The 15,069-nt window shown below is 41.7% G+C and overlaps 1 protein-coding gene across 11 annotated transcripts; it reads left to right on the top strand.

The window, feature by feature from the left end:
- Positions 1-801: 801 nt before the first annotated feature.
- On the top strand, positions 802-14,632 carry si:ch211-255p10.4 (serine/threonine-protein kinase BRSK2). Of its 11 annotated transcripts, none has more exons than XM_037080219.1 (19): positions 802-938; positions 1,044-1,138; positions 1,367-1,452; positions 2,249-2,389; positions 2,926-3,042; positions 3,281-3,314; positions 3,747-3,815; positions 3,930-4,076; positions 5,177-5,208; positions 5,337-5,501; positions 6,268-6,365; positions 7,124-7,274; positions 7,393-7,453; positions 9,028-9,304; positions 9,513-9,561; positions 10,075-10,198; positions 10,514-10,724; positions 10,990-11,079; positions 11,889-14,632. In XM_037080219.1, exons 1-19 carry the CDS (start codon positions 854-856, stop codon positions 12,098-12,100), a joined length of 2,244 nt encoding a protein of 747 aa, XP_036936114.1. In that variant the 5' UTR covers positions 802-853; the 3' UTR covers positions 12,101-14,632. The 11 variants fall into 11 exon arrangements, with proteins under 11 accessions (XP_036936114.1, XP_036936116.1, XP_036936109.1 ...); XM_037080221.1 differs by having other exon boundaries at positions 8,674-9,304; positions 11,901-14,632; XM_037080214.1 differs by having other exon boundaries at positions 8,674-9,304.
- Positions 14,633-15,069: the final 437 nt, after the last annotated feature.

Below are 15,069 nucleotides of genomic sequence, written 5' to 3'. Positions count from 1 at the left end.
TTTTTTGACAGGCGGCGCGAGCGAGACGGCCGTCGGTCGAGGCGCTGAGGCTAAAGCTAGCCTCGCTGCTGTGTGGGAGAGCGGCGGCGAGGCTAAAATAGCATGTTGTTGCACCTGTGAAACAGGCCTGACGGAGACAATTCAACTGATTTAATTGTCAGTCCCGAACATCCACTTGACGTATTTTGACGTTTTGCAGGTTTACTCTGCCGGTGAATAAATCTGTGCGGCAGACGCGGACGAACTTGTTTTTTTGTTTTTGTTTTTTTTTCTCAAACAGCTATAAACCGTTAACGCTACTCTGCGCTAATTTTCTTATTAACCGTCATAGTTAACGTCACTCATGTAACACAGTGCGAGTTATCCGAATAAGCTAATGTACAGGAGTGAAACCCCTCAGCTCGCCTACCTTGTCATGTTATATCTTAGGGCAGTGGTCAGTATTTAACGCATAAAAAAGCAGCTTTTAACTTATTGACATCCCAGTTTCTCTGCTTTAAAGTACAACTAGCTAGCTGTATTATTTTTTTTTTCGTTAAATATCAACGTCATACATGTTTTCAGACGATATCTAGCCGTGTTTATTAACCAGGGGGCTTAGGAGGAGGATGTTCATTTGTCATCCAGATGTTGTAAATCGGCTTGTGCATTTCTCACATGTTCACCCAGTAACTCCAGAGTAGCAGTGTTACCACTGATACCAACTAGGTTCCTCTAAGTTGAGAACCATCTTGTATCACACTGTATAAGCTGTATAATATCACAGTAATTGCAATAACCACAGTGCAGCAGCAGCAGCAGCAGTAGTAGTTGTAGTTGTAGTAGTAGTGTATTAGCCTCCAGTCAGAGCAGTATGAGTAAGGAACTGTCTCTAAGTCAGTCAGCTCAATATGTTGGGCCCTACCGACTGGAAAAAACACTGGGGAAGGGGCAGACAGGTGAGTACAAGGAACTGTTTTGGAGTATAAAATGACTATCTTCAAATTTGAGCTATTCTCTCATTTTTTTGTGTGTTGCCCACTTTACATCTCTGTCATATCCAGGGCTGGTCAAGCTCGGGGTCCACTGTATTACGGGTCAGAAGGTAGCGATCAAAATAGTCAACAGAGAGAAGCTGTCTGAGTCAGTCCTGATGAAGGTACAGTATGACGCTCCTCAGTGACGATAACGATGCTAATTTTGTACCCAGCCAGGTGTGTCCTGCTGTACACAAACTGCTCTGTGTTCTCTATATTTATCTTCTGCGTTAGTTGATTAACTAACCTTGGCTCTGTTGCTTCAGATGTGACACTTGAGTGGCGTGTGTGCTCTGCTTCAGCGTCTCTTTCTGCCTCCTTTTCCTCACACCTGTCTCTTCTCTAACCAGGTTGAGAGGGAGATTGCCATTCTGAAGCTGATCGAGCATCCGCATGTGCTGAAGCTGCATGATGTTTACGAGAATAACAAATATCTGTGAGTCCCCTCTGCGTTCAAAAGAGCCTCGCGCTTTGGCTCAGCTCAGCCTGCATGCTTTTTTCTTGTTGTTGTTGTTGTTGCAGAACTTTATAATGGGACGGATATAGATATTACTCTAATAGCTATATTAATCTGCTCTTAACACTTTAATTCTCATCTCACCTTCATCACCTACAACAATTCTCAGAGGTTTTTGATCGATCTTAGAGATAAAAAAATAAAAGATCCTCCCAAAAATGATTTAACATCGTTTTAAAAACAGTTGGAGTAGACAGGCAGGTTGGCTGAAAGTGAGTACATTGTGGTACTATTTAGTTTTGGAAAAGAAATTCAAACTCAGAAATAAGAGGTAAAAGAGACTGAGAAATATTCACTTTCTCCATGACTGAATAAACAAGTTGTTCTCAGAGAAAAATAAGGTCCCCGGAACACTGTTTGAAGCTAGAAAGGTGGCAGGTTCCGCCACATATAAACAAAGTTTGTGTAATCACTTTCGTCAAAACGAATGTAATTGGTTTATATCATTGGTTGAGGCATAAAAAAGTAAGTCAATGACTATCTTTCTCTGATTAAAATGTCATCCCCCAAACTACACAGTGCACCTTTATAAATACATAAATTACAAGATTTAATTTAGATATTGTTCTCCTTGAATCCAACATCATAAATTGATGGTGTCTTTTGGTTTAAAGCATCCGAGGTTAGATTTATTGTCCTGTATTCCTTTTGTCACTCCCCCTGTCTCCTAGAGCTGGACGTTTGAAATCACAGTCTTGTCCCCATGTGTCGACAGGTACCTGGTGTTGGAGCATGTGTCGGGCGGAGAGTTGTTTGATTACCTGGTGAAGAAGGGCCGGCTGACTCCAAAAGAGGCCAGGAAGTTCTTCAGGCAGATCATCTCTGCTTTGGATTTCTGCCACAGTCATTCCATCTGGTGGGTGTTTTTTGCATACGCCCGCGGTTCTTAAATTGACGGTCCAGTTATGTGTAGGGTGATCTTTTGCTTGCTTAATAAGCTCTTTGGAGGTATAGAAAAGACACCATTTGGCTCCACTGTTGTTGTTGTCAATAAAGATTCAATGCCAATTTGATTTTCAGAACTGTGTTAAAAAGATCTTAGACTTAGATCACGGATGGTGACTGCGATTAGATACAGCGTGGATATGTATTTTTGGCCAGATCACCCACCTCTAAGTTTCCTCTGCATTAGTCAGAAACATCAAAATAGCTATATCTTAAATAGGTCACTCCTTCATAAGGTTGAGTTCATGTTTGCGCTCACTTCTCAATCTTACATTTATTTTAGACAAGGGGAAGTTTTTGTGACAATTGATCAAGTAATATATACTTTTCTGTAGCACAGACCAACATAAATGCCAGTTTTTCTAGCCCTTGCTGTCACAGGTAATCTGAATAATCCATGCCATGATTGTCACTACAAGATTAAAAGTGTCTGTTGTGTTTGTGCAGTCACAGAGACCTGAAGCCCGAGAACCTTCTCCTGGATGAGAAGAACAACATCCGTATCGCTGATTTTGGCATGGCCTCCCTACAGGTGGGAGACAGTCTGTTAGAGACCAGCTGTGGGTGAGTACCTACGAGTGTGTAATAATGACTGCCCACATTAATAAAAGGGTCATATGTTATTTGTTCACAATAAAAAGCACAGTAGTTGCCACACGAGATAAATACATCCTAAACAGTCACAGATGTGCCTATTTACAGAGTACATGCTTTAGTTTAACTATCATTAATATTTCTGCCCCTTCGTATAACACTGTAAGCATATTAATATTCCTTGTAACACGTTTCTCTATCATTTTAGATCACCACATTATGCTTGCCCTGAAGTTATACGGGTAGGTGTCCTGCTCCTCCTGAAATGTTGGTACCGTAGTAAAATTGAGCAATTGATGTTGATAGATTTAGTGGCAAATACATAGTGTAAAGCTAAATAAAATGAACACAAAGACATCAGGAATTGTATCAAAGTCATAAAAAGTAATTTATACACTCTTAATGGTATAAAGAGTCTGTTAGTTTGGGTAGAAGAGGTGTCTGATGCAGCTTATACAAAGACGGTATCTCTGTCAGTTGGACTGAGATCAACTAGGTGCTGTATCATAATGGATTGAAGTGTTTCTTTTGACAGAGATACCTTTTGAACGACGTTATATACTGTGGGCTTGGATAAGCCTTAAAATGAGATGAAATGATTTAATCATTTCATTTAGTTCCTTTGTGTTTTCAAGTGGTGGGAGGGGTATTTATGGGGATTGTGTGTTTGGCAGGGGGAGAAATATGATGGGCGGAGAGCAGATGTGTGGAGCTGTGGGGTCATCCTCTTTGCTCTGCTGGTGGTAAGTCTCAGTTTTAATGATACAGTTTGGTCCCTCACCCTCTTTTGTCAAGTTATTTGATCACATCGGTTTCTCCTTCCTTCCTGTCTCTTCCATCATCTTCTCCTCCTGCAGGGTGCCCTGCCTTTTGACCATGACAATTTACGCCAGCTCCTGGAGAAGGTGAAGAGCGGGGTGTTTCACATGCCCCACTTCATCCCCCCAGACTGCCAGTCCCTGCTCAAGGGCATGATTGAGGTCAACCCTGAAAAGAGGCTCACGGTACGAGACACCAGGTTCATACACAAGGGGACTGAATGGCTCTAAAACAGCCGGGATCAATAAAAGTCTTATATGTAGGCTGTATGCAGGGTTACATTATTGAAATGTACACCTGTGTAAACACCAGAATGAATCAGCTTCTTTAAAATTTTAGAACACCTCCTAAAGTTCAGATTTTTCAAATGTGCAATTTCTGTGTATCTAAATTTAGAGTTTTTAGGAAATAGTGACGCCATCGTCCGTCTCAGTTTACGTTTTACTCACTGTGGGAGTAGACGTGTTGCAAAAATACTTGGTATGTGATTAGACGAACCATCCGTATATCATGGGCCAACCAGTCAGATCAACAGTAGGAGAGATCTACCACCAGTGGAGGCTTGTTGGTAAATCAAACTCTCAGTCTTTTCCATTGCAAAAAATCCTTCAGTTCCATGCTTTGCTCTTCTTCTCAATGAAAAATACTCTCCAGTTTTGATACTGTTAATGCTATGGCAGTATCTAAGATATCCTCTCAAGGAGCCGCCGTTTTTGTTTTCAATTAACACTCACTCACCTCAATGGTGGTCACACCTAAGCCTCGCCTATAGCTGCTAGTAGTTCCTTAGAAGATGTCGATTGATGGAACCACTTTGTGTCAGGCCACAAGTGCATACCTTGAAGCCTGGAAAGACAGCTTTGTGAGATCATACGATCACTTAATCTTGCGAATCCAGCTGGAAAGGTGTTAATTAAATATAAATTAGGAAATAATTAGCTACTAAGCTCAATAGACATATTCAGAATATTCTTCTCTGGAGTTTGATGCATCTTCTGTATGGACTTTACTGCCCTCTAGGGAAAATACGTGCTGGAAAAAATGCTGTATATGTTAACACAAGACTTAGAAATGCATGAATTTCTGTTATTCAAGAAAATATCAAAATATCTCAAAAATTGCTATTATACAGTATTATATAATATTCAGAACCAATGATGTGTCATTTCTACACGTAAAAAATACTGTCTGGTGCGAACTGTTTGCACAGCACAGCTCTGTAGCCATCTGGCTCTAAACAGACTGGAGAAACTAATTACCCCATCTGCCCTGTCACCCCTTACAGCTAGAGGTCATCCAGAAACATGCCTGGTATCTGTGAGTATATGTTCACTTTTACATACTTGAATGAAACACTTATTTACAGCGATGTTACATCATACTGAATAATGTACATTATATCTGTCACTCATGCGTGTTTCATCGCGTGTGTGCGCGGCTCCCAGGGGTGGTCGTAACGAGCCGTGTCCCGAGCAGCCTCCGCCCAGGCGAGTGTGTGTGAGGCGAATCCTGTCCCTGACTGAGCTGGACCCAGATGTGTTGGACAGCATGCACTCGCTGGGATGCTTCCGAGACCGAGTCAAGCTCACACGTGATTTGCAATGTGAAGAGTAAGTCTTTTTTTTCTTTTCCCTCAACCCTGACTGTAACTATGTTCATGGCATAATGGAGAAAAAAGCCAGTAGGAATGCAATGATAACATGACACCTCGGCTGAAAATGTGTATTATGAGGCTATAGTGTGGTATCATCTTTTTACATTCATAGAGGAGCATGCATACAAAATGGCCAAAAAGAGAAAAAAATATTAGATACATATAACACCTCACACATTGCTAATAACAATTAAAAAAGGTGGTAGTTGTTACATAACTGTTTTACTGAATCATGTACAGCAGTTACTGTTATTCTGTCAACTAAATCACGTACTTTTATTGACCCCTGTGTGTTGTGGACAGATATTTTGAGTGCAGTCTGAAAGGGGAGAGGGGGATATGGTTTCCTCTCCATCATGCCACATGAAACTCCTGCTCTGATTCAGATTGACTGGGTTAAAGCAGGCAAGATGGTGGATAGACAGAAGCTGTGTCCAAATCCAGGAACTAGATACTCCAAAGAACAGCAGGCTTTCATGTCCTGCGACACAAATATCAAAGAAGTGTCGCAGTCAGGTGCTCCTTGTCAGCTTTAAAGTAAAAGAAAAAAAAAGTTTAGGTGGAGAGCTGTGGATAAACACATCCGTTGTGTAACCATAAATAAATAAGAAAGGAGGCCTGTTCAAACAAACCATTAAAGATTTTAATCACATCATTCTCTTTCAAAATTCGAACATCACAGCCAACAAATTTTCATCTTTCTTTCCCTCCGCTTGTCCCAGAGAAAACCAGGAGAAGATGATCTATTACCTACTGCTGGACAGGAAAGAGCGCTACCCAAGCTATGAGGACGAGGACTTGCCTCCGCGCAATGACGTAGGTCAGTCATTAGGGGGCAGGCGGGATCCACTCATGGAAGAGAGCTGCTCATTCTCATTCTCAGTTTCTGAGGAGCAGCTGAAGGGTCTGTGAGTCTGGTGCTACACACAGGTCCTCATTACCTCTGCCAGTATATTTGGGATTATCTGGGATTAATCAATCATTGTGATTTCCATAGTTAGCAATAAAACATGAAGCAATTTGCAAGACAGTTTGCTTGCCCTGTTGTTGGGTTTGACTTTGTGGGCAAAAAGCCTCCCTTGGCTTTGTCTTTGAGAATTATATTACATGGTTGAATTGTTATGAAACTACATGTAACATTTTACCAACAATAAATCATTTGTTAATTTACCATTGTGATGTTTAAACCAGACTTTGAAGGACATTTGCAGGATTTTTCCTTGGAACAAAACGGGAGAGGGCCACTATTCTGTAAATGCAATTTAGCTAAGTTTATCACAGGCACAGATGGTGCAGCGAGCGAAAAATCACTTTCAACACAGTCAGACTTTTCAGAACTGCAAAAGAGAAAATAAATGCATAGTGACGGAGTGACAACAGGGAGCGGGATGCTGAAGACGCAGTGACATCGCTAACCAGAAGGAAGCAAGTGTTTGTTAGACAAGTGGCTTCATGGATAGAAAAAATTAAGAAACACTTTAACAATAACCCTGCTGCCATGCTAATGAAACAAAGGATGTTTGTGAGAGTGGTCTTCTTTTCTTCCTGTGATAGCTCAATGGTGTTGTTCCTCAGCAGACCCTCCTCGAAAGCGTGTCGACTCTCCTATGCTGACGCGCCACGGCCGCTGTCGCCCTGAGAGGAAAAGCCTGGAGGTGCTGAGTGTTACTGAACAGGGGTCTCCTACCCCGCCTCGCAGGGCCTTGGACACAGCTGCACACAGCCAGAGGTACAGTTCAGTATATTATGCCTCTTCAGAACATATACAAGAAACGCTGCATACCAAGAATGCACACAGTTTCTTGTTAGATGTGCTTGTGTCTTTTAACCTCTTGTCTCTCTGTCAGGTCTCGCTCCGTCAGTGGAGCATCAACTGGTCTCTCCTCCAGCCCTCTCAGCAGTCCCAGGGTAAGGGCCTGTTGGCCTACTTTTGACAAACTATATACATAACTGATGCTGCTTTGATTACTTGCACTGTCTTTGAACAAGATACAAGTATGCATTATGAAATGCTGAATTTCAGACATTAACTTGTATTATTTAACTCCCCCCTAATCTTATCTTGTAAATTAAAAGAGGTCGATTTAGATTAAAGTTATGGTCAGCTAATGAATCTCTTAATTGCCAGTATGAACAGGTGGAACAGTTACATCATTACAAAGTGTTTCAATGTTTATATGGGTGCCTGAGTATTTTTTTAAGATAGATGTGAAAATTAATGAATAATTTGTGTACAGCAATATTTCCCTATTAGCAAAGTCAACATGGTTAGCATTTCCATTGCAGCTCTGAGTCCACATGTTGCTCATATTTAGGCCACGTACACTCTCACGGTTCTGTGACAGTGACCAGTCATTTCAATCAAAAATAAATTGGTTGAAAACCTGAAAAGCCCTTCCTCGTTGACACATACTTGATTAAAATGGCTCCTCTCAAAACTGGTGGAAACACAGGTTTGATCAAGAATCTTGAGCGGAACTGGTTCCAGAAGCAGTTCTTGTTTGATGGGAAAAAGATATTACCGAACCCCTGCAATAGACTTCTTTAAGAAATTCTGACCACATTTCACAACCACCTAAAGTATCCATTTATCAAGCTCCTCAGACACTTTTAAAACCCCTCACAGAACCAATTCTTCCAAATAAATCGCTTACCCAACAGAAGGTTACTTGGCATTTTTCTTCTGTCTTCATGTCACTTCTCTTCCTCGCCTTGCATGAACTTAGTGTATTCACAATTGTTAAGAAATTAACATATAGCATGTTAACATAGTACCTTGTATTAGATAATTTATTTTGGTTTACAGGATAGTTTGTTCATGTTCAAAACAGCATTAAAACAATTTAATTAATCTTAACTGCACAGTTACACCTTCACTGCCACTGTCCTTTGTCACTGCATTCTTAACCCTGTCACTGCCACAACTGTCACTAAACCCTCACTCACATATGACACAAAAGAAAGCTTCAGTAGTCAGCACTGATAGTATTACATACGACACTTTCACTACTCACAAGATGCACTCTTTCTTGTCATGAAGCATGGTATTCATTTCCATCCTTTCTCCATGTTCCATCCCCTCTCTTTCTTGTTATCCATCTCTCCCACCCCACAAACCCACTCCCCAGTCCTATCAGAGCCCCGTCTTCACTTTCAGCCAATCAGACGTCACCTCTGCCACCGCTACCCCCCTCACAAAGGAGCCCAAACAGGGAAGCACCACCACTCCTCGCTCAGCACGGGCTCATGACAAGCCCAAAGCTCCCCCCAACCCAAAGACCCAGACCCTGCCCACCAAGGGACCCGCCGACCGACCCCACCTGCAGCCCATCAAATCCCTGCCTCTGCACAACCCATCCTCCCGCTCACCCTCCCCTTCTCCGCTGCTGTCACCCATCCCCCGTTTCTTCTTCCCCTCGTCCTCTGTCCTAAAGTCAGTGACTAAGAGCTTCTACCCAAACTCTGCCCACTCTGTGCCGCAGGTCACTCCCCAAGGCTCTCCGTTGCCCACACCCTTGGGCACCCCTGTCCACCACCCTCACCACCCTTCCTCCACCCCGCCCTCCTCTTCCTCGTCCTCGTCCTCCTCGCGGGCGGAGGGAGGGGGAGGGGTGGGCTCGCTGTCACTGACTCCGCCCTCAAGTCCAGGAGGGGGAAGTGGCATGGCGGCCAGCAGCTCCGCCCACTGGAGGACTCGCCTCAATTCTTTCAAGAACAACCTGTTGGGCTCGCCCCGTTTCCATCGCCGTAAACTGCAAGGTGAGATTTGTTTTAACATCATGTTGGAGTTGATGTTGTGTTTTTTACAGACCCACCAGAATCTCAACCTAAATACGTCATCAGTTTGAAAAGATTTCTCTGCTTAAACCTTATTTTCTGTTTCAGCATATTATATTACGGACATCTAAAATGGCTCCTTACATTCAGCACACACGTTTTAATTCTGAGAGTGGTTTATCTTTTTCAGTTCCCACATCAGAAGACATGTCCAGTCTAACACCAGAGTCCAGCCCTGAGTAAGTCACACTGCTTGAGAGAAATTATTGATGAGGTCTCACTTGTTATCACAATTCGAGGTAGTGTTTTTGTGCTCTCTGATGCTTCTGTTTACCTGCTAATACTGCGGGGCTCGCCAGTAACAGTTGGCAGGTTGCCACTGAAAAGATTTTGAGAAATTGGCAGCCAGTGTTTTGTCTTTGGTCTCCTTCAGTAGCAACCACAAGTACAGCAAATAACAAAAAAGTTCACCTCAAAATAAAAACATTTTTTAGTATTTGTTGATATTTGTTGATATTGCAGTTATTAATCTGACGTAGCCTCAATTAGATTCATTACCTTATTGCAAAGCCAGCAAACAGCTTTGTTAAATAAAGAAAAACACTATTAAATATAATTTGCATCTTTGTTTCACGCGCATTCAGAACAACATGCTAGTCCTTAATCTTTTCCATAGGACTTGGTGGTGCTAATACCACTTTAAATGTTAGTGTTGAGCCCTGAAACTCCATAATTTTCTGTCTGGTTACCAGGCTGGCTAAGAAGTCATGGTTTGGGAACTTCATCGGCTTGGAAAAAGAGGAGCAGATCTTTGTGGTGATCAGAGACAAACCTCTGAGTTCTGTCAAAGCTGACATTGTCCACGCCTTCCTGTCTGTGAGTATCTGATGCTGTCTGTCTTTCACACCTCTTGTTTCTAGAAAGCATGGCTCTCACTGTCAAAGCCACTAGCACTTCACTCTCATACTTTACGCACTTCATTTTCTTTCATTATTTCTGTTTTTTCTTTATTTCAGTCTTGCTCACTCGAGGCATGTTGATGGATCACTTTGCTTTCACCAATGGCTCACTCTTTCTCTCTTCTCCTCACCCTCACCCTTTGTCTCCCTATACTCACGTTGGCCCCCGTACCTCTCCCGCCTCGTAAGTCTGTCGGTCTCTCTGCTTCTTCTCTTTCTCCCCACCACCCAGATCCCATCGCTCAGCCACAGCGTCCTCTCCCAGACCAGCTTCCGGGCCGAGTACAAATCCTCCGGCGGCCCTTCCGTCTTCCAGAAGCCCGTCAAGTTTCAGGTGGACATTGCTTTCTCCGAAGGAGAGAGGGAGCGGGACAGGGAGAGGACCGAGAGGGAGGGCAGGAGAGAGACAGGAATCTACAGCGTGACATTCACCCTCATATCAGGCAAGTGGGGTGGACAGTAAAGTCCTTTAAATGTCTTTTTCATGATTGTACGAAACATTTTGGGAAATATGCTTGAAAGACTATAATCCCATGGCGGTCATTTTTCATCTGACATCATGTTCAGGGTGGGAATGTGCCTCCCAATTGATGTGCAACAGAAAAAATGATGAATAGTGAAAATCTGGAGGGACATCTGGACATATTTCCAGGTAAAACAATATAGATACCTACCTAATAACATTTGTGCGCCCTGGTGCATCTCCAGGTCCGAGTCGCAGGTTCAGGCGAGTGGTGGAAACGATTCAAGCTCAGCTTCTCAGCTCCCATGATCAACCCATGGTGCAAGCCCTATCTGGTGAGACTGCTTTTACACACTTGAACATTTTTTCCCCTTAACCCTTTTGCATAGGTACATACAGGGGCCATCTTATTCCTGAGAATTGTGTTTCTATAACACAATTACAAATGAACACATTTACATTTTGGGTTTTACATAGCACATTATTAATTTAATTTTGATATAAACTTGTTTGACTGTTCACAGGAAAATATTGGTGCTGTTTTTGGTGCATATAAAATGCATTTTTTTCTTCTTGTTAGTAGGCAATATTTAAGAATTGGCCACCTGTCAAATTCATACTCAAAACATATGGGCCAGTGTATCACCAGTGTAGCCAATGATTGCAGCTTACTTTAGCTGCCAGTTGGCTGGGATAGCTGTTCATCTTCCAGTCCAGACTGGGAGCTCAGGTAAAGTTGGTGTTTACATTGATAACTTTGGTATATATCTCTGCAACACATTTCATAGACACTATAACATCAAAATTGTTATTTCTTTACAGTCTGTTATATAACTGTTCAACTAAAAGGCTTACATATTGCACCTTTAAGAGGAGTTTTGTGTCACATGAAAACCTAACGACGTGGTTGTTTTTCTGTTCAAACAGTATTGTTTTCTTGTTTTGCTAAGAATTCCCTTTAAAGGTCATCACCTACAGTGGACAAGGCCAAGGGAGAATGGTAGTTGCCATTTGAAAACCTGACTTGTGAACAGAATATTAAAGAAGATAGAGTTGATTTTCAGGTTCACATAAATTTCCAGCCCTGAATCACAGACTCGCAGCATGTTTACATGTAAAGTGACTTTCCTGTCCTCTTCTACTGATCCCTTCCCAGATGAGAAGAACGGCCGGCCCCACGGGACCCCCACCCGCCAAAACTCGAGGCGCTCCGAGGGTGGGGGCGACAGGTGTGAGTGGGGCGACCGAGCAGATGGCGGAGGCATAGGAGGCAGCGGGGGAGTTCTGCAGCGCAGAGGCTCAGCAAAAGAGAGAACCCGACTGCTGTCCTCCAACGGAACCCAATCCCAACCGTAGGATAGAGAGCTAGACCGCGCAGCAGGATGCCTGAACCACACCGGAAAGAAGACAGTGTAACTTCATCTCCAAGTATCCCTGCAAGCCATGAGCTACTCCTATTCTTCCTTGACTAAGTTATTGAAGGTGCTTGACCATAGCAAGGATTGAGCCTGTTTTCCCCCCAGTCATGCTTTTATTTTTTCCAACTCAGCGTTCTTTTTAACGTTTGGATCACTCGGATTCCTTCCCTTAAATGAGAAAGAAGTGTTAAGGAATCACCCTTTAATGAAAAAAAAAATATTAATATGTGAATGAGCAGTTTGGTATCCATCATAGATACAGCTTCACAGATCAAACTAGGAATTTTGAAGTGCTAATGTGCATGCCAGTTAGCAAATCAGCCTGCTAAAGGATGCTGACATGATCAGATAGGCTAGTCTCTACCATATCATTGTAATACAGTATCTGACACCAAAAAGAAATAACAAGTCTTGCGACAGTTCTCAAGATTTACTCTTCAAATTAACCAGTGCGCTCATATCATTATCAAGCAACATGCAATTACCAGACCATACTGAAAGAAATATAGATGTATCTCTCAGCAGATGAACCCTAAGAGTTAGCAACCTGCTACCACTTCAGCAAGTGGAACAAAAGGTCCTGATTTTCTCAGGAGAAACGACATCCTGGACGTCCAGCAGTTTCTTCTCCTGAGGTAAAGAAAACCAAGAAAGTAAGCTAAGTAAGTGAATGTGAAAAAAAGATATTTTTTTATTTAGTTTTTATTTATGTTTACATTTTTCTTTTGAGGATGTCAGTAGCACAGTGACAGCAGTAAAGGCAGTAACTGGAAACACTCTGCAGTGTCGGAGAAAGAGGGGAAAGCTGACCAGTTCCTTGTTTTTTTAACAGGCGTTTGTTTGAAGTTTTGATCTGTTTTGTATTTTCATTTTACTCAGAGACAATATGAAGCAATGCACCTAAGATTTTTCGCATTGGACCCCTTGTTGCTCTGAAGAAAAGTATTTTTGATTTTAAACAGAAATATGAACATTACTATATGAAAAAAACACAAAAAAAACACTATGCGTGAATAGTTCCATGAACCTCATCACAGCTGTTTGTGCCCAGATTGAATGAGAAGAGCATTCCTGGCCTGTGGATCAAACAGAAGCCACCTTTCTTGTCGAGCTTGTCTCCTATTGCCATAGTATTCACCTACTGACTCGGAACAACATAAAAAACTTAAACAAAAAAATACCAACACAAAGAAATCCATCAATGGACATTTTCATAATGCCGGACTTGAAAAGGCTTGCGATGTCAATTTCTTGTTAAACAGGACTTCAAAATGGGAAGCAAGCAAAGAGCCTCCAAACTCCCCCCACGTGCTCCTCACTTCAGTGTTCACCAACAAGCCAAGTAGTCCATCACTGCGCCCACGCTCGTCACTGAGAGTCGCACCATCCTGCAAGCAGACGTAGCAACTCGGACAGTCATGTATTACTCCGGCACTCTGTCAGACTAGTCGATGTTCATCACCAGTCTTCCATACAGCACAATATGCAACAAAAGTGCAGAATGTTTTCAGAGAGATACATGCTACAGTTCTCTTTATTTAAACGGTATATATTTTTAGTTTTTTTATATTTGTCCACTTAACTATCCATCTATTTATTTATTTATTTATTAATTCATTCAGTCAGTCATTTATTTATTTATTTTATTTTATTTTATTTTATTTTATTTTATTTATTTGCTTTCTTGTGTCATTTTTTACTAGATTCAATGTCAACAAAAATATATCAAGAGCTATTTCACGATTTTAATTCTATTTCGCTTCTCATTACCTCTCTTTTTCTTTTTTTGCACTCGAGAACGACTTTAATAGCAGTACTGACAAGTGGCCCTCATCTTACTTCTCCAATCATCTTTGTTTATATCGCACGCTTTTCTCTGGTAACTGGAATGTGTGTGATGTGAGACGGGTGGGTGACGGCTGAGTGAGCTGGAAACTTTGCAGCAGACGCATTTTGAGCTGATCACGCACGGAGACTTCGGCTGACCCAGGAATATTCAATTAATTAAGATAACCAAACCCTGACAGGCGCACATGATTTCTCTCATGCACACTGAATGCTTGCTTATCCGCTTCATCTCTTGCTTTTATGTCCCTTTGACCTGTCTGTCTGCCGCCTCACCTGTTGTGTAGCCATCATCACAAGAGAAACTGTACAGAGTTGTTTGCCTCACTGTCCGTGCACACTTTATGATTGCTCACCATCACCAGTTTCATCTTTCTCATCACCACATCACCTTCACTTTCATTGACCCAACTCTGGCTAAGATTGTAAACTATTCTCCATTCATAAGGGTCAGTAGAATAAGGTGTTTAAAAAAAGAAATGTCTGTATCATAATTTAAATATAAAAAGTGCACTATTATAACTATTGCCTGTGATAAAAAGAACAATTATGATTGAAGTGATGGTCAAAATAAAGAGAGATCCACCTTATTGTTATGGTTACAATAATAAACCCTAAATTCATGTGTGTGTCTATTTAGTTTCTGGGCTAAAATTGTTTACCTAGCTATAATGCTGGAAATGACAGGTTTTTTTGATTGCATACATTATTTCATTTTTTGGTGTAATCAAATAATATAATAATGATATTTACATGAACCCAAGTGGTCATTATTCCCAAACAAGATAAAGGTAGCAGAATAAAATAATAAGTACCTAAGTCAAGGTTTACTTAACATATTTTTCTGCTGCTTTCCGTCACATCTTTTTTGCCAAGTTTTCCTTGGCAAACAGATTTATTGAGATTTTTCATATATCGTACTTTTCCTCAGGATCGAGCTCATCTTACAGTTAGGGGTTACTTCATCTTTTGGTTCCTACAGGCAAGTAGAGTTTTTAAAACTTTCATTCAGATATCACACTTTTTGTCAGCGGATCAAACTCATCTCACTGGTAACAGGGT

The sequence above is a fragment of the Acanthopagrus latus genome, chromosome 20 (genome assembly GCF_904848185.1).
Source record: "Acanthopagrus latus isolate v.2019 chromosome 20, fAcaLat1.1, whole genome shotgun sequence".
Taxonomy (NCBI): Eukaryota; Metazoa; Chordata; class Actinopteri; order Spariformes; family Sparidae; genus Acanthopagrus; species Acanthopagrus latus.
This window is presented reverse-complemented; position numbering and strand designations above follow the sequence as displayed.